This window comes from Kogia breviceps, chromosome 1 (genome assembly GCF_026419965.1).
Source record: "Kogia breviceps isolate mKogBre1 chromosome 1, mKogBre1 haplotype 1, whole genome shotgun sequence".
NCBI classification, from domain to species: Eukaryota; Metazoa; Chordata; class Mammalia; order Artiodactyla; family Physeteridae; genus Kogia; species Kogia breviceps.
This window is the reverse complement of record NC_081310.1, coordinates 15,649,144-15,672,901: the sequence shown is the minus strand read 5'-3', so window position 1 is coordinate 15,672,901 and position 23,758 is coordinate 15,649,144. Positions and strand designations below refer to the sequence as shown.

The 23,758-nt window shown below is 36.8% G+C and overlaps 1 protein-coding gene across 2 annotated transcripts in view; it reads left to right on the top strand.

Annotated features, from left to right (window-relative positions):
- GPATCH2 (G-patch domain containing 2) overlaps positions 1-23,758 on the top strand; it is a 171,142-nt gene that overhangs the window by 109,389 nt on the left and 37,995 nt on the right. For both annotated transcript variants that reach the window (XM_059039047.2, XM_067027725.1), the window contains exons 7-8: positions 12,023-12,062; positions 18,662-18,732. In XM_059039047.2, the coding sequence (XP_058895030.1) occupies positions 12,023-12,062; positions 18,662-18,732 (111 nt within the window). The remainder of the gene's footprint in view (positions 1-12,022; positions 12,063-18,661; positions 18,733-23,758) is intronic.

The following is a 23,758-nucleotide window of genomic DNA, read 5'->3' as shown; positions in this document are numbered from 1 at the left end:
TTTAAAAACTGCTTCTTTGGGCTTCCCTGGTGGCGCAGTGGTTGAGAGTCCGCCTGCCGATTCAGGGGACACGTGTTCGTACCCCGGTCCGGGAGGATCCCACATGCCACTGAGCACTGGGCCCGTGAGCCATGGCCGCTGAGCCTGAGCGTCTGGAGCCTGTGCTCCGCAACGCGAGAGGCCACAACAGTGAGCGGCCTGCATACCGAAAAAAAATATATATATATATATATATCAAGTGTTGGTTCTAACCAAATTCCTTTTATTTCCATTCGTCAATTTGTGTGAACAAGGTTTCTGAGCACTCAAATTGTTAAAAATAACAGAATTGATGCTAATGGTAATATTCATCAATGGATATATGAACTAATTTGGGGGGAAAATTTGTTAATGATAGCTTTCTAATAAAATTTTATTTTTATGTTTAGTATTATCAAAATGTATTTATGTTGGTTTAGTTGAGTACTAATGAAAACTTTCAGATCTTAAGTAACAGATGGTTATCAACTAACAATTATTATTAGCATTGACTAACATAAACTTTTCAAAATAATTTTTACTCTAGTTTTATAGTCACAGATCCTTAAGGAAATGTTACATGTGTATTTATATACATATGTATGTATGTTATATAGATATACACACACATTTTTGTTGCAGAAGACTATAATAGGATAACTAATAAAAGGCTTTCAAGTATAAAATTATATTACATTAGGATAAACTTCTGTGAACGAGTGAATTGTAAATTGAAAGGATTCAAGGAGAAAAATAAGCCATGTAAAATTTTCAACTTTTAAAGACGTGCCTGTCCTGGTATCTTTTTTTAATGGATCGATGGCTAATATAAAAGCACAGTGATATTTAGGTTCCAGTGTATATAGTCAAAAGAGTGGTGCAGTTTATTTTACTTTGAAATATCAATATAGAAAATTAATAGAAAATGAATCCTTTGCAAATATTTACATTATGATGAAAATTTTAGATGTCTACATAAAAATATGCAAAGGGAAGATATTTTCATAACTGTTTCAGGCAATATGTGCTCAAAAATGGTTGAAGACCACTCTTGTGTAGACTCCGGTCAGGAAAAAAGAAACGGAATATCCTACAAATAATGGTTTAAACAGAGAGCTGTTTAGTGTACTCATATAACTGGAAGTCTGGAAGTAGACAGTTAGTTGCACAGCTATTGAGGAGACAATAACAGTATCTGCTACAACCTCCTTTAAGGAATCTTTGGTTTTTTTCCCCCAAATTTCAACCAGCAATTCTCTATACCTTCTGTATTCTCCCTTTGGGTCTTTATTTCTACTTGATTATAGTATTTGTCACGTTATTCTCTAGACTATTGTTATTATATGCCTACCTTATTTTCCTCTAATGAACCATGAATTTGCCGAGGATGGAAACTTTTTCTTGTTCTTAAATTTCTCATAGTATACAATACAATGCACACATCAAAAATCACTGGCTCTGGGGTCAAGGTTATCAAGTTCCACTACTGGCTAGTGATGAGGAGAAGACCCCCCCTTCCTGATACTTGCACAAGAGTATAGGGAAAGCGTAGATGAACTGTGGTTTTGTGTAATCCTTGCTGCACTTACCTCAGAATACAGAACTGTAAGAATGGCTAAAATAGTCATTCAATTACTAAATATTGAGGAACTTCTAATTGGATAGTAGGCAACAACTACTACAAATAATGGTTTAAACAGAGAGCTGTTTAGTGTACTCATATAACTGGAAGTCTGGAAGTAGACAGTTAGTTGCACAGCTATTGAGGAGACAATAACAATTTCAGTGAATGATTCCTCTAAGTCAATATTTGTTTTGCTTTGGGAGATCAACTACAAAAAATAATCTGTTATAGGAATACTTAAAATAATTTTACTTCATAGAATTTGAAGAATTTTATTTTTAATAAATAAGGAAATATTTTACAGGTTCTAATGCAATAACATTTAGGAATTTTCAGTTCCTATGGGCGCATGGTTAGTAAAGTTTAGTGTAGGGCAGCTTGGAAATGTCTAATAGAAGAAACAGAACTGCTGAGCTGAGGGATGGAAAAGGGCGGTTTTAGAGTCATTAGAGCAATACCCAGCTTGGTGCTCAGTGTGCAAAAACTCACCTCACTGAAAGTGCGCAGTGCGCAGTATATGAGAAAGCGGAAGTAGGTCATTAAAATGTGAAGAGTTTCTCTAAAGAAGATATTTTACAATAATTTCAATTAGAAAATAAAATTACTTGTAGACATTTGGTGACCAGCCAACTTTGCTGAGCACAAGTTAGATTATGGAGTCTTGGTTTTAAAGGTAGACTGACACGTGCTCTGTACAGATATTGAGAAGCCTTATAGAGTGTCATAATTATGAAAATGTGATTGTTTTCACTCTACTAATTGTTTTTTATTCCATCTGATAATTATTTCCTTGGAACACGTCCTTCTCTTCTTAAAGTCCAATTGTTAATCTATGATAGGTGTCTTTTAATGGGAAATATAACGCAAATAAATGAAATATTCATTAAAATAACCATAGAGAGGTACACAAAATGTGACAAGAACCTCAACCCAACTAAAGCCGAGAAATCAGTGTCTAATTTCTGAGTAAAAGTAACATGTTAAGGTTTGAAACTCACATTTAATTATTCTGTTGACTTTTTGAAAATACAAATATTAAAATCTGCAAAATAAAATTAATATATGACTACCTAGTTTTAAAAAATGTTGGGGCTTCCCTGGTGGCACAGTGGTTAAGAATCCGCCTGCCAATGCAGGGGACACGGGTTCCAGCCCTGGTCCGGGAAGATCCCACATGCCTCAGAGCAACTAAGCCCATGCGCCACAACTACTAAGCCTGTGCTCTAGAGCCCGTGAGCCACAGCCACTGAGCCCGTGAGCCACAACTACTGAAGCCCGCACACCTAGAGCCCGTGCTCCGCAACAAGAGAAGCCACTGCAATGAGAAGCCCGCGCACCGCAATGAAGAGTAGCCCCCGCTTGCTGCAACTAGAGAAAGCCCGCTCGCTGCAACTAGAGAAAGCCCGCGTGCAGCAATGAAGACCCAACGCAGCCAAAAATAAATAAATTTATTAAAAAATAGAAATATTAAAGGCATCAAATGGGGTTACTTTTTATTCACTCCACCTCCTTTTATGTATTGACCTTAAATGGTCCAGAATTTTTTCCTTTCCAACATTTCTCCAATCATTTATGACATACTTTTTTTTAAATTGAGCAAATATGATTTATTAATTGATTTTTACATTGATATTTATATTTTGCATTTATTTCATTTGAAAGTCTTGGAAATTGACCTGAGGAATTGTATGTAGATCAAAACTTATTTTAAATGCACATGGGTAATTACTTATACACCTATGAAGAATTCCTTTATAAAGCAAATATTCACCCTTTATTTTATCTTTTGTGTAAATATAAAGTTTGCTTAAAGCAAGATTTGCCCGGATGAAAGGTTATGGTCATTGGGAATACTTTTACACTTTGAAATTTAGCATCTGTTTCTTTATGGTGAAAGTAACTTCAACTTTAGGTTGAGATAAATAAGATAGCCTGGATCAATTCCTCCTCTGATTTACTGTGATTCCCTTGGGTAAGTCATTGAGCTTACATATTTCTTAATTTTAATTATAGAGTAAGGATAATAACAGTCCTTTCTTATATATGACATTTTTACAAAGTACTTATGTGAAATACAGAAAGATTGTTACACTGGGCAGAAAACATTTCAAGATGATGTTGATGATGCTTTATATTGTGGAGTATATTTTACTCTTCAGAGTATTGCCATATGCACCACTCTCTTCGTTGTTTTTATTAGCTCTCTGAAGCATACATAGATGGTGTTATACCCCCATTTTATAGAGAACTTGACTTTTCTGAAGTCACACACTCTATTCCACTCAACCAAAAGTCAATTAAAGAAACCAATGTATTAAGCATTTATTACATATTTGATAACATTAAACCTGTTGGGGGATCCTATAGACATTACCCATGAGTATTGGTGTCTCTACTAACATTTAGGAATAAATAGGTAGTTATTGCAAAAATTCATAGAATAAAAGCTCACATATTACTTTATTCACTGTGTACTATGGGGGAGAAAATTAATACTTATTTTAAACACCCACTATGTGGTGGGTTCTCCGTCTTGTATAAGCCACCCCAGCAGAGGTAGTTATTTTATTTTATAGATGAGGAAGAACCCAGGACTCTCAACGACTTCACCTAGCCGGTAAGTGCCAGAACGTGTGTCCAAACCTAGATCTTTCTGATGCTAAAACCCATGATTCAGCAGCCATGCCAACCTGAACTTCCTTGATTTACACTTGTAGTTTAATGAAATAAATGCCAAGTTTTAGAAGGGCTTCTTGAGATAGTTTTAGAATTGACTTTTTGTTTCATAGAAAAGGTAGTGAATGAGGAATATCTTTACATCCTGGTCATCTGCTCCACAGAATATCAGAACCCGAAAGAATCTTAAAGACCGCATAGCTCAGTGCTCTTATTCTTCTGTTTTCATAGAGAACAACATGGTGGCTTTCGTTAAGAAAACTCTGCCCTGAATCTCAAGTCATTCATTTATCCATTCATTCTGAAAATATTTATGAGGACCTACTGTGTGTTAGACACCAGGTATACAGTAGTGAATAAGATAGACATCCTCGCTGTTCTCATGGTACAACCTAATAGAGATAATAGATGTTAATCAGTAAGCACACCCATAAATGTATAATTATATACTGACCCATAAATTATTTATGATTATTATTTATAAATGCTAAAGAGACGTTACTGTATATTGTGCTATAAGTACCCTAAAGGAGAACTTTAAAAAGAAGTTGAAGTAGACATGGAGATGCAGAAGACTTTTTAGGACAACAAACCTGAGATGAAATCTCTAGGAACTAAGGGATGACAAGAAGAGCATTTCAAGCAGAGAGAATACCACTTTCAGTAATCAAGGTACTAAACAAAGGTTAAAACAAGTGACAGAATGTGAGGGAAGAGATGAGAGGAAAGTGATGAGACTGGGGAGATGTGGGCAGGGACCAGATGATGCTGAACCTTGCAGGATGCATTAGGGTTCCTTCTCCTAAGGGTAGTGGAAAGCCACTTAAGACTTTGGTTTGCTTCTGTTTGTGTGTTTTCTTGAGGGCAATGGTATGATTAACTAAAAATTCAGAATTGAACTTTGAAATGATCACTCTAGGCCTGCAGTATGATAAATGGATTAAAGTTAGTAGGTACAAGGAAAGTTGCAACTTTCCAGGTAAAACTTGGTAGCTTGGACTCAGGTGGTGCCGGAGATGTTGAGCAGTGGGTGGATTTAAGAGATGCTTATGAACTTGCTGATGGTTTGAATATGAGAGAGAAAGGTGCCCAAGTTGAGTTTCCGTTGTCCATTAGAAGGTCGATGCTGCCACTAGATGAAGATTTGGTTTGTAGCAAAAAGAAGAATATATGAGGTGGTTGTGTATTCATTAAGAAATATAGTAAGCCCATTACATGTTAACACCGATAGCATATTTTTTGAAAAATGACTACCTTTTCCTCTATAAATTAGTGAAGACATGTCATCGTTTTAGCAAATCACTTTAATGTCTGGCCTAACCGAAGCTAGATTCTCGTAGCTGCTTCTGCTTTCAATTTGAAGCATATGAAGAAAATCCAGCCTCACACAGATGTGTAGTTGGAAAAGGAAGAAGTATTTTAATAGCCTTTTCAAATCATGGTGGATATTCTTTGATACTGCACCAAAACGCAGAGGTTTTTTTCTTTTTTTTTTTTTTTCCTCAAAGGTTAATTATAATCTGAAAACATAATCAATGAGCTTTTTTTCCTCAATGACATTAAAATCTATTGGTCTTGAATTCTGAATGGATCACTTGCACATCATGATTTAGTAAATCATATGTTGATCATTTGGAAGAACTCACATGCATTAGTATCACCACAGCAGACTTTAAGTGTTTGGAAACTGTCAAGTTCATGGTGGTAGTTACGAGTTTTCTAAAAGTCTGACTCTGGATTTTGCTAGAAAGCTTGAAGTTTATCATGAGTCACAAGTAGTTTTCCTTAACTTTAGAGCCTCAAGTTGTTTCATTTTCAAGAAAATGTCTTCCAAATAGTCAAGTATATATAACCGTAGTTTATTAGTCATTCTTTCAAGTTAAAAATAGTGCTCCATGAAAACAGTGGCTTTGTTCTGTTTGCATCTCACGCAATCTCACAAGTGCTTTTCTTGAGACAACTGTTGTACTTCACTGTGCATCTGAAATACTTTATGTGTACTGCGCATTTCACCACGAATAATTCTCTTAAGTATACTCCAGAGTTGAGATTTAATAAAAAATGTTTACTGCTATGTCAAGAATATTCTTAAGGGAAACTGGCTTTTTTGTTTTCCCCTTGCAAGTCCATGGCAGTGAGGAATACAGTGACTGCTAGTTCAGTATTCCAGGGACGTCCTCACTCCTGCCCAGGGCTGCATAGAGTACACTTTGAAGACACGCTTTGAGAACCACAGGCAAAGATAGAACCAAGAATACCAAAATTCACGTATCATCCTAGGTACTGAAGGTCATGTGCAACTCCCTGTCAACGTCTTCTACATTGACACATGTGCCTTAGTCTTTTGGCATCCTCAGTTGTAGTTGCTACCAAGATCTAGTTCTTACCTAGCATATGGCTTCTTCTTAATACTCTATCCTCTCACCTTAATTTTTATTCCCATGTCTTGAGCCATGAAACCCTATTATAGAATATTGAGTTAGGAGTTTAACAGACATTTCTACTTCCCCGTTCCTCAACGCCCCCCCCCTTTCTGTTATATACGTCTTCATACTTACAAGTCTCTTCAATAAAACAGCCATGGTTCACAAGGAAGATGTTCAGTGTAGAAGATTATATTCCATTTCCAAAGCTAATTCGAATTTGCAGCAATAATCTGTCAACTAGTGGTGTCCAATAGAACTTTTCACAGTACTGGAAATGTTCTATATCTGCACTGCTGATTATGGTAGCTGCTAACCATGTATGTCTAGGGCACCTGAAATGTGGCTAATGCAACTGAGGAACTTAATTTTTAATATTCATTTAAATAGCCATATGTGACTAGTAGCTACCATATTAGAGGGCACAAGTTGAGACCACTATGTGTACAGGACACACTAAGTTAATATAAAATTATGCTTCTGAGTCAAAAAATAGAGACTCTATAAAAAATAGAAACTCTGAAAACCAAAACCTGTATTATAAACTGCTGTAGCTCTTTCCTTTTGAAAAGTACTTCTTTAGGAGACCTCAGTTAAGAATTTTGAGGTTGGTTTTGTCCTTTTGCATAGCTGCCATATCATTTGACTTCTCATGAAATCCTGTACATTTCTGCTACTTGTAGTTCAGCACTGTGGGTGAGGGCAAGGGATTAAGGAACAGTGAGAAGGAATCAGTGTGGAACTCTGCGTCTGCAGAGATTTTAATTCAAAAAACCTTGTTCCCTAAAGATTTATTATCTACTTCTTACTTAAAAGGAAAACAGAAAACTTCCTTCTACACCACAGTTACCGACCACATTGCTCCGCTAAAAAGAACGCTCTAGCGAGGGCTCCATAGGTAATAGCTAGTCCCATTATCAACAGGGCAGGTGAGGATTAAATGAAATAATGCTCAGTTCTTAGACATCCCCAAACTGCATCTGTATCCTAGAGGGAGAAGTGAGCCCAGAAACCACATGCAGCCCCTCGGAATCTTGAGAACAGACAGGCCATCCAGCTCTGTCTCTAGGTCCAGCCATCCCTGGCAATTGATCAATTTCAGACTCTTCTGTGTCCCCTCCTCCCAGCTGTGCGTTTCACTGTTAGCCCCCTCCCTCGTAAGTCCCCTTGGGAATCTTGGCTCCGGTGTAAATAAATGCCTCTACAACTTCATCCTCTTTCACGGCCTTTTTTCCTCTGCTGTCTTTACTAAATTTGACTCTATGGCTTTCAAGGGCACTACTTCCTCTAGATTTCCTGATTTGTTCATATTTTCACTAAAAAGTTATTAAGTAACCTTTACATTCCATGAGTGCATTAAAGAAGAGAAAAAAAGAAAACGCAGCAAAAGAGAAAAACTCCCCTCCCCCAAATTACGATAACCGAAGGCAATGAAAGAGAATGGTGGTTAAGAATCCAGGCTGTGGGATCAAACAGCCTCGGTCCCAATCTTGACTCCAGTGCCTGTTGGCTTTGTGACCTTGAATAGCAATAGCACTGTTCCGTAAGGTGTGAGGTTTGAATGAGATAATCTACATATGACCGTTACCATGGTTCCCAGTAGGTATCTAACATTTACTGAGAAACCGAGTTGTGGGAGTGTTTTTACTGCTACTTCTATTATTACTACCACTACATTTTCTTCCAACTACTATTACTGTTCTGTTACTACAGTTCTGATCAGTATCCCTTTCTTCAGGACCTCCAATTTTTTTTATCAGGATAAATAAACAATTACAGTATGTGACTATAACTGCTTTAATGGAGACATGTGCAAAGATATTGAAAGTTTAGACAAGGAAACATCTAAACCTAACAGGGTGAGTTAGACAGGCACCTGTGCCAGTCTTTTTTTCTGCCTCAACTTCTGCTACCCTAACTGGTGACAATACGTATAAGAGTTAAAAGGAACATGAGCTTTGGAATTGAACTCCAGCTCTGCTACTTTGTTATGAAATCTCTGGCAAATCACTCAACCTCTCTGAGCCTGTTTCTTCACTTGCAAAATGGGGGTAGTACCTATCTCGCGGGATTCTTTAAAGGTTAAACGAGAACACTGCCTGTCTTTCAGTAAAGCTCAATAAATGTTGGATTCTCCAGTTGATACCCTCATACTTTGAATCTCTTTCACCAGGAAGAGTTCAGTCCCTTCAAAGAATCACCTGCTTAGCTTAAGCCCACCGAGAATAATCTCCCCTTCTTAAAGCCAGTTGTGCCATAAAACACAACCTAATTGTAGGGGTGACTATCCCATCATATTCACAGGTCGTTCCTACATTCAAAGAGAGCAAGTTGTACAGGGGTGTGGATCACTGGGGCTCCTTTAGAATTCTGCCTACCGTCCTGCTCCATAAACTCCTAACCTTGGATCAGTCTGTCCAGCTACCCACATCCACCGCTCCTCTGCCGAGCACTGCTGAATAAGATCATGCAGAGCGAAGTAAGTCAGAAAGAGAAAAACAAATACTGTATGCTAACACATATATATAGAATCTAAAAAAAAAAAAAAAAATGGTTCTGAAGAACCTAGGGGCAGGACAGGAATAAAGATGCAGATGTAGAGAATGGACTTGAGGACACGGGGAGGGGGAAGGGGAAGCTGGGACGAAGTGAGAGAGTGGCATGGACTTATATCCACTACCAAATGTAGAATAGCTAGCTAGTGGGAAACAGCCGCATAGCACAGGGAGATCAGCTCGGTGCTTTGTGTCCACCTAGAGGGGTGGGATAGGGAGGGTGGGCCGGAGACACAAGAGGGAGGGGATATGGAGATATATGTATACGTATACCTGATTCACTTTGTTATACAGCAGAAACTAACACAACATTGTAAAGCAATCATACTCCAATAAAGATGTTAAAAAAATTTTAAATAAAATTTTAAAAAAGATTATATGATTTGTTGCTACACAGACATATAATCTTGAACTTCAGTAGATCTTTCAGCAATGCTTTAGCATGACCTTCCATAATATTTTATGTGTCCCCCAAAGCTATTCTATGTCTTGTCACCAAGCCCCTGTTATAAGCTGCCCACCTCCCCACTACCCTCAAGAATTTGACCTTTTCTTCAACTTTCCAAAGTAAGACTGTTAGTCACAAATTTGGATGAACTTATCCAAATGTACCTTCTTTCACTTTCCTTTGTCTTAGTATTAGAGGAAAAGATTGTTTTTCTGTCCAAGGCTGATTCCAGCACCTGTGTCTTTGATTGGAAGGAACATTTTTTTCCTTCCAAAAACTTCTTTCATTATATACTACATTTTTAAACCTCTTCTTTCCATTTTTTTTCTGCTCTCTCTCCCTCTCATACTCTGAAAGCCTAACTTGTAGAAAGAGTGGATAATACTAAGCCCACTTTACTTCCTCACATCCCACTTCTTCTGTAGCCACCTATCACACTATAATCCAGATTCTTCCCACACCACTTCCTGGACACTTCTCTGGAAAAGGTCACCAGTACATAGAAATAATAGCAAAGGAAGAAAAACAAATTAACTGTCAACTTTAGGAGAAACAAAAAGAAAAATTCAGCAGCACAAAGTATTCATGTAGTCATAATATCTGTATTCACAACTGATTAATTAAAAATGGTGTTATAACTGGAAATAGGGGTTTGGGAGTTATAAAAGAGCTAAATTTACAATAATAGCAAGTCAATTATTAATGTCTAAAATCAATCACAAAAATCAGTATAACCATATTCTGTAGAAATACATCATTAAATATCAAAAGAAAAGGCAGACAGAGTTGACAGTGGTTTCTCTGAACAGAGCTTAGGGGTCAGGATAGATGAAACAAACACTTTTTGTTTATTTGTTTTGTTTTAACTGAGTGATGCATTTGATTTTCTAAAAAATATTTTTCTTTAAAGAAAAAAGGTACAATCCATAGCAGAGGGGAAATTGATCAGTCCAGTTGTCAGGGAACTGCAGTAAATAGTTGCTAGTTGGTGATTAATCCACATGTCATTTACAAATAGCAGTAAGTGTCCATTCCCACAGCAAAAAATGGAATCTGACCTGCCAAAGAGCATCACTGTCTATGAGCTTGAGAAATGTTCCAGGAAGAGCAAAATAGACAAAATAAGAGCATATTAATATAGAGGCTGTTTATTCCCGGGTTTTAGTACCACAGAGGAGAATACATAGAAGTGTTGGAGGGAACCAGGAACTGTGCCCTTTGCACGTGAGCCCTTTGTCCTTTGCGGTGTGGTGTGCTGAGCACCGTGGGAAAATCACCTAGCATCTGAGCCTCGATCCTTCCTGCAGCTGGAACATGAGAATAACCTTCTAAGGTTTTTGTGAGGATGGGAAACAATACATACGTGTCACGTGTCTAAAGAGTGCTTGGCACATACCTGTACTCAATATGATGATTCATGAAAAGATAGATAGCATTAATAATAATATTACTATCATTCCCTATGATTGTAGGCTTTTACTGGCTTATTTCTCGCAATGTCCCTCTCGATCTCCTTGATGTTTACAGTCAGTTTTTAAGCAGAATACTGGCCGGCCAGATGACTGGGCGCGCAGCTAATGATAACTCCTGTTGAGAAGGTATCACCAGGTAGACTATTAAAAGTCCAAGTGGCAGCTGGAACGGTATATGGGGTGGGCCAGGCAGGGCGAGGCACAGTGCAAGAATGGAACGCTTCAACTGTGCCACGACTTATAACTCTCCAGTGTTGTTGTTGAATTTGTTCTCAGCCAGAATCCAGAACCCCATGGAAGGAATGGCATCGAGGTACCTTCAGCTGATGCTTTAGAATTCACATCAAGGGCTTGGTGTGATTGTTGCTCGGGACATAGCCCGAGGATATAATATTCTTGTATTTTTAATGTTTTTTAAAACTCCAACAGTCAAAAGGTCATCATTTGTTGTAATGACGCTGTAATTAAGTTGTGGCAAATGATAGCATTTGTAGATTTTATAACCAGAACTGATTCATAAAACGAAAATACAGTCCCAGCAGTTTATGTTAACATAATTAAATGGAAATGTAATTCTAACTGAGTTTGCTTATTAAACTGAAAATTACTGGGTTATGAGCACTCTTACATTTCTGTCAAAATTGGTGTAAGTCTAGAATTACATGAAATGTCCATTGAAATACAGCATATTTTAAGGCTCTGTTGCTGGTGGCAGATACATTTCTTACAGCACATGCAGACTCATCACAGGAGAGCATGTGCTTATAGTGAGTTTCCTGCTAACTCCTTTTCTCTTTCCTCTGCAGCCATTGGTTTAGCCCTGGGGCTAGGACAGAGCATGGCCAGGTAAGGAACATTCTAATCCAAAAGGAAGTTTCTCAGTCTTTCAAATACTTAACTATCTCCCTGCAAGGTAGTAGATCAGTTTTATGAGAAAGGATAAAATCCCAGGTTATTTTAGAAGGAGTTCATTGTGCCGGTGCTAATACACTGACCAAGTGACTGATCCCCAGTAAGCATCAGAGCTCTCCCTTACTGCCCCCTTCCTCAGTCACACGTGTCCCCTCCACGGAAAGGCTCTAGAATTCACCAGTTGGTAGAACTTCACCATTTACATATGTTTTCCACAATGTTAAGGTCCCAAAATAGTACATACGCTTGAAAAAATTGCTTTGTATTAAACAAGATCAGCCAGCAAGAGAATATTTTTATTTTTGAAGTTTAGAAGGTGATAATGGTTTCTTACAAGTTTATGTTATATTTCTAAGTGAAATTTTTTTTTTAATTTTCTATTAGTTTCATGGCAGCACAATGATTAGTTGACTTAGCAAGAACTTGACATTCATTTTGGTTAACTTTACCTATAAAATAAGTAGTCTATCGTCTTTGTCTGTTGAATGTGTTCTCTCTCTGCACTGTGATAAGGTAATTTAGGGCTTAAAATTTTGATAAGTTTTAAAGCATATATGTTTTAGACTTTGCATCCTTGTTAAGCCTTTTTTTTTTTTCATTGTGGATTATAGGAGTTATTTTTTAAGTGGGTCAATAGTATGATATGTAAGAAATACCTTTAAATATATGCGAATGAAAAGCCTCAAATCCACAGGGGTCATTTCTTCTGAGGGGTAGGTAGGTCGGTAAAGAGACAATTGTTCTTAGTAATGGTAATTGGTAACATTATTTTATGTATTGGTGATGTCTTATTTCTTAAGCTGGGCAGCAGGTCCAGAGTTGGTTGCACATACCATAGTTCCCTTTTCTTATAACAGGGAAGTGCCAAATACTTCATTATAAGCTATACTCTATTTCTTAACACACATGGATCTAATTAAAGAAAAATATGTGAATTCAGTTTAATGATTTTTTGTAAACTTGGCCTTTTTCCATGAGAGCAATTTGCACCTTTCAATATATTTCTCACATTAATTATAGAATATATACCATTTTTTCTAAAGTTTTGGAAATTAACTAGGCTACGTTGCATCTTCAGTGTGTTTGTTCAGAATGTAAAACTTAGACTTCATGCTTTCCCAAATGGCTCATACCCTCTATGTAAAATGATTACAGTAAGATTCTGCTTCTAGTACTAAGTCGCATCAGGATATAGTTTACCCCCAAATACGATTTCCTAAAAATCACTTTCCACCTTCTAGAATTTGAGAAATACTAAAGTAATGGTATAAATCTGTGCTTTAGATTATAGTGTAACTGGTTGCTTCCAGCCAAACTTTTTTTCTGTAATTAAAAATTAACAAATAGCTAAGAAGATACAGAGAAGAAAGTTGACCAATCTTTTTTTTTTAATTTTAAAATATTTTAGACAAATTTTTGAATCACCTTTTGGCTTAAACTCTGATATACCATTTCAGATTTTTATCTTGGCTAGATAGGTTATTAGTTAATGAACACAGCTGATTCTTGTTATTTGTAATAGCTATGTTCTATGAGGTTGATAAGAATACTAACGTAGCAAATACTGAAAAATCGCTCCCAGGAAAAATACAAGGTTAGGTTCCTGAGAATCTCTGGTCACAACATTTTCATTAACTAATCAATACATATCCTTATTTGATGTGTGTTTCTGTTTAAAGGCACCTTATTTAATACATGCTATTGATTCATTAACACTGAACTCATGGCCAGCAGCCCTATAACATTCCTGAAGGGAGCTTGTCTAATGCACATATTTTCTCTATAAAGCCCATCACAACCCGTGTGCACTGGGGAACACTAGACAGCAGTTCAGCACGATACTAGGAGGCTATTTTAAACAATGAAGATAAAAACAAGAAAAAACGTGCAAAAAAACATAGCACTGAGTGGACCTCGAAAAAGACACTTGTTTACAGTATGAAAGCTGAAACGAGAAGACAGACATCACCTTGTCAGACCTCAGCTGAGAACATGCGCTACAGGAGACTCAAATTACGTCACTCTGTGCATGTCTGCCAATGACTGCTAAAGCACCAGAAGTATTGATTTTGGCGTTACAAATAAATTTTAGCAAATAGGTGAATTTGCAAGTACAGAATCCATGAATAATGAGTAACAGTTGCACCTATACGGTGTATACAAATACACATACAAACTACTCATGTTTTGAGGGATAAAAATTTCTTATTCAACTTAGACCTAACTTTAGCACAGTCAACTATTGGCTAAACCTAGGTCCAAGTGATAAAATGCGAGACCATGAAAAAGTATAAAATCCTTCAATATATTGTTGAATGAATGACTATTAGCATGCATGAACACCTTTTATTTTTCCCATACCAACTTACCAACATAAAGAAATGATAATATTAGCCCCACTTTTGAAATCCCACCCCTCACTGCTTTCCGCACCTTATGATTTCCCTTTCCGTTCTTTAGTGCAAAGTCCCGTTTCCATTTACATCATGCATACTCAGCGTTTCTTTATCACACATCAGCCGTTATCTCTCAGGTACTCTTTATTTTTACAAAAAGAGGTATTTATATAGACAACATAGCTTTTCCTCTGAGGTGGGTGAAATCTGGGGCAGGAAAGCAGTAACTACAGGATGTTGGTAAATGTTTGAGAAAACCACAGAGAGGGCACCACAGGGGCCACAACAGAGAAAAGTGAAAGGTGGTTCAGTAGTAGAGGTAAGGAGACAGAAGCAGCTTCAGGAAGCCTCATTGTGTGTGTGTGTGTGTGTCTTTTTTAATTCTGAGGGTTTTTCTCCTTGAATATCTAATGGTGTGATATTTTTGACTGAGTTTACCAGTATTTTAAGGAGCCATAGGTCATTGTTTAGAGATTACTTAGTTCTCCTTTTAAGGTGAGGACCCTGTGAAAGGCCAGGTGTGGAGAGACTTGAAGTTCTTTTGTAGACATTTGAGGAATTACCTGAAAAGTGGCTGCTAATTAGAAACAGTCTTGAGCTTGAATGCCTTCTGAATAAAAGGTGGTAAAGAAAGGATTGCCGTGGAATAAGAATTCTGCTCTTTACTTTTTCCTCTTGTGCTAGGAACGTGACACGTTTAATAATCTTTTTAAAATACGATGAATAGCCACAGAAATTCTCAGCTCCCTTTCTGTCACAGGAGCAACCATGATCCACTTGGAACATTTCTCTTCCGGGTTTCATTCAGCAGATTTTAAAATGGCGTACCTTTTGTAAACCTCACATTGTACTAGCTTGTGTGTTTATGAATGTTCATGTCATTCTTATGTGAGTCATTTTTTAATATACGTCTGCAGGTCACTCACTAATAAGGGAATTGTCTCTCCGTTTGGCCTAAGTCCAGCAATCTGAGAGTCAGAAGGTAAGAAGCACTTCGCACCATATTCAGAAGTTCTGTTTTTAATCGAAGTTGATGGTGTTGAGTCAGAGCCCTGAAAACTGACCTCACTTGTGACACTGATAGGAGTCCAAGGAAACAGGAAACGTTAGCAGTAAGAGGAGTGAAGACTCTTTCAAAACCTGATGAGCTACTCTTGCTTATCAGAGCAGAGCTCCAGGACTCTTGTGTCTTTTATCATGAATTCCTGATCTGATGCCCCTCCTACCCCCTGCCACCCTTTTTTATGTTCTTTGGGGCAGAGCAGACAGGAGTTGGGAATCTTTCAAATACAAATGTATGTTTTCTATTCAAATAACACTCTGGATTAATTTTTTCCTCTTCGCCCCTTAAAAGATCTAGGTTCCCATATTAACCTGTTAAATTCATGACCCAGAGATCTGAATCTGTATTTTTCTCTCTGAGCTTGATTTTAAATTTGCAGAGATACACCCAGACTTATAACTTTATTGATAAAATGAGATAATTTTGTGATGACTTTTTAATATAGATGCATTATATTAAATAATTCCAATATTTGTCTCTTTTTGTATACAAAGCCCATCAAAACTATAAATTTGAGGAAGAAAAGAAATTCTCATGTGAATCTAATAGAAGGAGCTCTAACCTCAGAGTTCAGAGAAGTTGCTATCTCATTTTAGTTCATCCAGGTGGTGGCCTCTCTGAGAACTATCCAGACCTAGTAGGTATAGCCTAATATTTATTTTGGTTATTATAGTTGCATTTTTTAAAAACTAAACTGTAGAATTCTTTTCTTATTTCAGAACATATGTTTGGGATTTTTTGAGTTCTTTGTTTAAACTGTTTTAACACAAATATCAGGAATAGTGTTCACATATCCGTCTTACCTAACAATTAGAAAAGTTAGTTAACTACTACTATTAATTGAAGGTGGAGGTAGAGACTTTATCATGTCACCTCTAGCTATCTGTGTCACAAATGTTGGTTTGTATATGTTTTTTTACAAAGGCACTAGAATTAGAAATGCCAAAGTAATTAATTTTTTTTTTCAGAAGCAATTTAGCTTTCATGGTACGAAGTGTTTCTACATTGAAACACTTTCAGATTAATGGACTTAAAGATAAATTGTTGCTATTTTCTATAAGTAGTAATAATTAGGTATGGCTTCATCTACATATCAGATACTAGATCTCATTCCCTATTTCTTTATCTCATTCATTCATTCACTCATTCATTCAATAAATATTTACTGAACACTAAAAATGTTCCAGACACTGTGCTGGACCTTGGAGATGCAGGCAGATTGAATAACTAAAACAAAGGGCCAAAGGTGAGCAAGAATATGGTACATGCTCCAAACTGAAAAGTTCAGAATGGCTGGGATATGTCGTTTAGAAATAAGGAGCTTATGTTAGGGGGTAGGAGGAAGCATAATAAATTATGAGTTTAGAAATATAATCAAATTATGAAGGGCCATGAGAGCCTTGTACAAGATTTGGGGGTTTATCTGAAGAGAATAATGTAATCAGATCTAGTTTTAGAATTATTGGCTGCAGTGTGGAGAATGGGTTAATGGAAGTGAGGCTGGAGGCAGGGAGGCCTTTGGAGAGGCTGTTGTAGGTGAGGGAAAATGATGGCCTGGACTGGGATGTTGGTAGTGGGGAAGGAAAGAAGCAAATATTTAAGAGAAATATAAAGTAGTCTTATTTAGTTAAGACTTTCCTGAAATACTGATCTAACAATGTTCTTTGTGATCTAATTAAGTTATTTTCCTTCTCAAGGATGGCCAAATGTGGCTAGTAATTGACTCTAAATGATGTCATTAAATAGTTCAAAGCAGTTATTTCGGGCTTCCCTGGTGGCCCAGTGGTTGAGAATCCGCCTGCCGATGCAGGGGACACGGGTTCGTGCCCCGGTCCGGGAGGATCCCACATCACGGAGCGGCTTGGCCCGTGAGCCATGGCCGCTGAGCCTGCGCGTCCGGAGCCTGTGCTCCGCAACGGGAGAGGCCGCGACAGTGAGAGGCCTGCGTACAGCAAAAAAAAAAAGAAAAGAAAAACAAAGCAGTTATTTCATTAGAAGTTACTGATATTGGTCAGACAATAACCACTGACAACCAGGCTCATTAATTATAATTGTAGCATTTGAACCATTTACTCGGCACTTTTTATACTCTGGTCATAGTGCTAAGTGTTTGACATGATTTATCTTATTTAACACTCACAGCACCCTTACAGGTAGACATTATTGTTATCTCAATTTTCCAGGTGGAAACTGAGACTTAGAGAAGTTACACAGCTTATAAATGGTAGACCTGTTTTTAAAACCTAGTGACTTGTTAGTTACTGGTATAGCTGAGATTCGAACCCAGATCTTTCCTGCACTATTACTTCTAAGATTTCTATTTTTATTAAGGTTAATTTCTAATATGCTGTACAACTTCTTATTAGCGCAGTCTTGCATATAATCACATTTCTGCGTAAATAAGATAAGCTACAGTTTGAGTGTACACACAGCAAAAAGTATTGACTACTTGGGTTTTTTTCTTTCCAATTAGTTAGGGTAAAGCAAGTGTGAAGGGAAGTGTATGGTGAGGCATTTTGAGGAGACAGTCAAATCTGTATTTTTTTCTAATTATATATTTCCAAGCCAATAATTTCTTTGAAAAAGAATGATTTAAATGTTTCTTTACCATGTTAGGCCAGTAAATACAGAGAAAGTAAGATTAGATCTATTAGATCTTTTATGTCATCGTAGGTGACAAAGCCTCGAAAAATTCGTAGCTGAATGCACTGGTAGAAGCATTGGTAAGAGAGGTTGCATTACTTTAACCAGGACCACTCCAGAGAACCAGAATTAGAAATGAGTCCTAGACCTCCAGCTCTAGGCTGTATATTAAGTGACTATAAGAGCAGTGTAAGCTGTCAGGCAAGCACTGGCAACTCTTAGCAACATTTGTATAAGTGTGTCAGTGGCATCTCTAGCAAAAGTAGTTGTCTTCGTTTTAAGAAAAACCAGTAAAAAAACAAAAAGGAAAAAAAAAGTAATGCAAGTGAACAAATAGTGTCCCTCTGAATGAGAAGAGTACTTTTCTACTTACAAAATAATATAATGGAAATATTTTTGTTTCTACAACTTTGTTTTAACACTTTGGACAGCATCAGCTTCTGAGAGATAACCGAGCTGAAAGAGGACACAAGAAAAACTGTTCTGTGAAAACAGCCAGCAGGTAAGCAATTTAAAATCACTTTTTATTCTGATCATTAAATCATGTGATTTTTTTTTCCATACCAATATGAATATGGTGAGTTATAGTTGGGATGCCTTTGGCTCTAAAGTGCCAGCTTAAAATATTTTATGTATTGTTTATTAGAATCGATTTCAGGATTACTAGTAATGAATAGAAAGATACCATTCTATTTGTATTTTTTAAAGCTGATGAAAAATAAAGAGTGCATTTTTTTTAAACATCTTTTTTGGAGTATAATTGCTTTACAATGGTATGTTAGTTTCTGCTGTATAACAAAGTGAATCAGCTATACATATACATACATCCCCATATCCCCTCCCTCTTGTGTCTCCCTCCCACCCTCCCTATCCCACCCCTCTAGGTGGTCACAGAGCACCAAGCTGATCTCCCTGTGCTATGCAGCTGCTTCCCACTAGCTGTCTATTTTACACTTGGTAGTGTATATACGTCCATGCCACTCTGTCACTTCGTCCCAGCTTCCCCTTCCCCCTCCCTGTGTCCTCAAGTCCTTCTCTATGTAAGAGTGCATTTTTAGAAGATAAGAAAATCTCTGCCACCCATAACTAATGAATTTTAGATCAAGATTTAGAATAATTATTTTATTTTTTAATTATAAGAAAAGAGAATTAATCTTTTCCCCAAAACGTAAATGGTACTTAGGCTTTATGAGAGAGCAACATGTATATTTGTCTCTAATAATGTATAAATAAGTATATAGAAAATATACTCTTTTTTAAAAGTGCTTCTATGTTCTTACTCATCTTATATTGCTGAGTCGATGTTATATTTTTTCTTTAATAAAAAATATTTGCCCCAGTTTATTGTTTTAGACAGCATATTTCCAAATTTTGCATGTGGTGTTTCTGAAGACTTCATTTTTACTTAGGTGAAAATGGCTATCAGAATATTGATCAGAACTACTGCCCTGTGATTTACACTTGCTCAATTTTTAACAAGATAACCGACCTCGGCAGCTACCTTTGCATCTCCTGGCCTCCCGTAGTTAGTGTGCTAGCCACTGTGTTTAACACTCCCAAGCAAGCAATGTAGCTTCCAAGTACCATGTTGTACAGACTAACCCCAACTGAGAACCCACTAGGTATCTGCAGAAGCTAACATAAATCCTATCTAGCGTGTCTAATTTAGACAATCAAAAATTGTCAAACATAATAAGTTGACCATCAGTGATAGTCAACATAAAACTAATATAGTTACCCCTAAGGATGTCGGATCCTGAAATTATAAAGTATGGATTATATAAATTTTATACAGGTTATAAATAATTATGAATGACACTTTTATACATATAAAATAAGCAGGCAACAGATCGCTATTAGAATTGTTCAAGCAGAATTGAATCAAAAGCATATAATTGTTAAAAATGAGAAGTGTGATTGTGAAATGGAGGTACAGCTGAAGAAGTAAGCCAGAATACAGCATAAAAATACAAGGAGATGGAAAAATGAAAGAGTGGTTAAGAGACCCAGGAAAGATCTAAGATATATTTTAAGTTTAGAGACATTGATGGAGGGTATAGAAAGGCTGAAAAAAACATGATGCTGAAGAGATGTTGGCTAAGGATTCCCTAAATGGGTGAAAGTTATAAACCTATAGATACAGGTACAGAAAGCACAGTGAATACCAACTAGAATAAATAGAAAGAAATCCATACCTAGTAGTACATTGTAGTACACCAAAAACAAAGAGAAGATCTTAAAAGAATCCAGAGATAAAGGATGAATTACTACAAAGGAATGACAGCTGTACATCATCAGATTTCTGAGTACTGACAGTGAAACCAGAAAACAGTGGACAAGTCTTCAGAGTACTGGGTGAAAATGCATTGTCAGCATAGAACTATGTGCCTAGAAAAACATCTTTCATGTATGAAGATGAAGTAAAAACAGTTTAAGATTTTCAAAAACTAAGAAAGTTTACTACCAACAGACCTTTGCTAGAAGACTTTTTAAAGGATGTATTTCAAGAAAAGGATCTCCCCAGGAAAGTCTAAGATGAAAAAATGAATACTAAGCCAATAAACTGTTGAAGATTTCAGTAAGTTTTAACAACCATTGTTTATATAAGTTGATAGTTATAATATGTAATTCATAGGACTTTTCAAAAGACAATCTAAGATAGTGGAAAATAACAGCATGTTAAATTGGCAGTGTTGATGATTACAGTTCAAGTCCAATCAAAGGTCCTTGAATTGTTTGGGGTGTTTACTTCATTGGTCAGTTAAGAGATTGATACTTGATAAGACTATATTAAGTATTCATGGTAAAATATCAAAAATAACTACCAAGTCAAAAGAAATAGAGTATGTAAATTCCAAACCAGTTGGCGGGCGTGGGGTTAATGGAATAAATATTGGAATATTTATATAATGGAATACAATGGAATAAAATATTACCTCAAAAAATCCATTTAAAAAGTCAATAAAGAGGGATAAAAAGCATAGACAAAATAGGACACAGAAAAAAAAAGTTAGATAATTGAATCAAGTCCATGTATCAGTAATTACAATACATATTTATGGATTAAATTTGTCAGTTCAAAGCAAAACTAAGCAGATTTAGTTTTTCTTTTAAAATCCAACTGTATGTTCTTTATAAGAGACATACCTGAAATAATGACAAAGAAAGGTGGAAAACTAAAGGATGGAACAACATATACCAGATATAATATAAAAGAGACTCTCATACCAAACAAACTGACTTAAGAACAAAAGCCTTAACAAGCTTAAGAAACGCATAATTTAATGATAAAAGATTCAACTTAGGGCTTCCCTGATGGTGCAGTGGTTGAGAGTCTGCCTGCCGATGCAGGGGACACGGGTTCGTGCCCCGGTCCGGGAAGATCCCACATGCCGCGGAGCGGCTGGGCCCCGTGAGCCATGGCCGCTGAGCCTGTGCGTCCGGAGCCTGTGCTCCGCAGCGGGAGAGGCCACAACAGTGAGAGGCTGCGTACCGCAAAAAAAAAAAGATTCAACTTACCACAAAGTTAATAATTTTATTATTGTGTACATTCATTAAAATAGCCTCAGAAAAATATATAAAGCAAATGTTAATAGCAGTGAATGGAGAAATTCATTAACCCACTATCATGGTGCTCCCACTTCAATGCAGCATTCATATTATTGATAGTTTAAGCCATCAGAAAATTTGCATAACAGAAAATTAACAAACTTGATGATATTATATAAATGTTTTCACCCAAACTATTAACAAAAACACATTCTTCTTAAAGACACATGTAATATTTACAAAAATTGACCATTTACCAGGCCAAAGCTACTATCAACAAATTTTAATGAATATGTATCATAAAGATCATATCCTTTAACTTGAATGTGATTAAGAGAAATCATTGACAAAAATAATTTTTTTTAAGTTTGGAGTTAAATATACATTTTAAAATAACTCGTGTCCAAAAAATCATAGTGATAATATCTAAACTTGTGGGTTGCAGTTAGGTGGTAATTAAGAAAACTTTACTACTTGAAAGTTATATATTAGAAATGTGGTCCCAGTTGCTGTTGCAGTCAAGATTCTGAACTGTAAGGTGACGGCTTCTCTCCTCCAGGATCAACCCCGGAGGAATTTAGAAAGAGAAAATAAGCAGAAAACTACAAAAAGTCCCCAGTATTAAGGGAAAGGTCATGCTGTTTTGAACTTGTGCTTGTGAGATGGGGGCACACAGGTGTGCTTGTGTGCTTTGACCTGAAGCAAGGGGCAATTCAGCCTGGGTAAGGGAGAATGAGATGTGAGGAGAACCCTTGAAGTTCTTTTCTATACTAGCTTGTCATTGGCCATGGCCTTGGGACAAATGACATCTGCCCCTTACAAAAAGACTCAGATCTCTGGTCCAAGTGTTTTTTAAGGATTAAAGTCAGGGCAGCTCACAGTGCTGTATTTGTGAGGAGCTGGGAAAGCTTGATGGGACTGCATGACAAATTATCTGGTCTTCACTCTGCCCCCTACCAACCACAGAGCTGGAGGATTACAGTTCTCATTTTCCTGAGAGTGAGGAAAGGGAGCGTTTTTCTGACAGAGGAGTTATTTTATAGAGAGGGGTGTGATGATTGTGGTTTTCTGGTGCCCAGGCCTCTATACACTTAAGTCAGGTTCATTCATCTCCAATTGCTGAACTGCTTTGGGCGGACAGAGAAGACTGGCCTTTCCCCATAGCATTGCCTGGTAGAATCAGATAATAAGACATTTGAGGAGAACAGCCTTTTCAAAAAAATAAAAATAAATAAATATATATATATATATATATATATATATATATATATATATATATATATATATATAGGACTTCCATGATGGCGTAGTGGTTAAGAATCCTACCAATACAGGGGACACGGGTTCAATCCCTGGTCCAGGAAGATCCCACATGCGGGGAGCAACTACCCACATGCCACAATTACTGAAGCCCACACGCCTAGAGCCCGTGCTCCACAACAAGAGAAGCCACCGCAGTGAGAAGCCCCCTCTCGCCGCAACCAGAGAAAGCCTGCGTGCAGCAGTGAAGACCCAACACAGCCATAAATAAATAAATAAATAAATAAATAAATAAATAAATAAATTACTTTAAAAAATATATGATTACAGACTCCAACAGAAGCAGAAATGTTAGAACAAACAAGTCAAAGGAAATTGATTAGCATAATAAGTATTAACTAAAAGAAGTACAGGAAGATAATAACAATATAAGGCAAGAAATACAACACATAATTAAGAACCAAATATTTAAGTCTTTTTCAATTTTTCTCAGCGGTGTTTTTTTCATTGTATAGGTCTTACACATATTTTATCAGATTTATCCCTAAGCATTTCACCATATTTTCTGGTGTATGAAAATGTTGCTGAGAGAAATTAAAGATCTATGTAACTGGAGAGATATACCTTGTTCATGGATCAGGAGACTGAATATTCTTAAGATGTCAGTTCTCCCAAAATTTAGCTCCAGATTCAGTACAATCCAAACAAAAACCCCATGA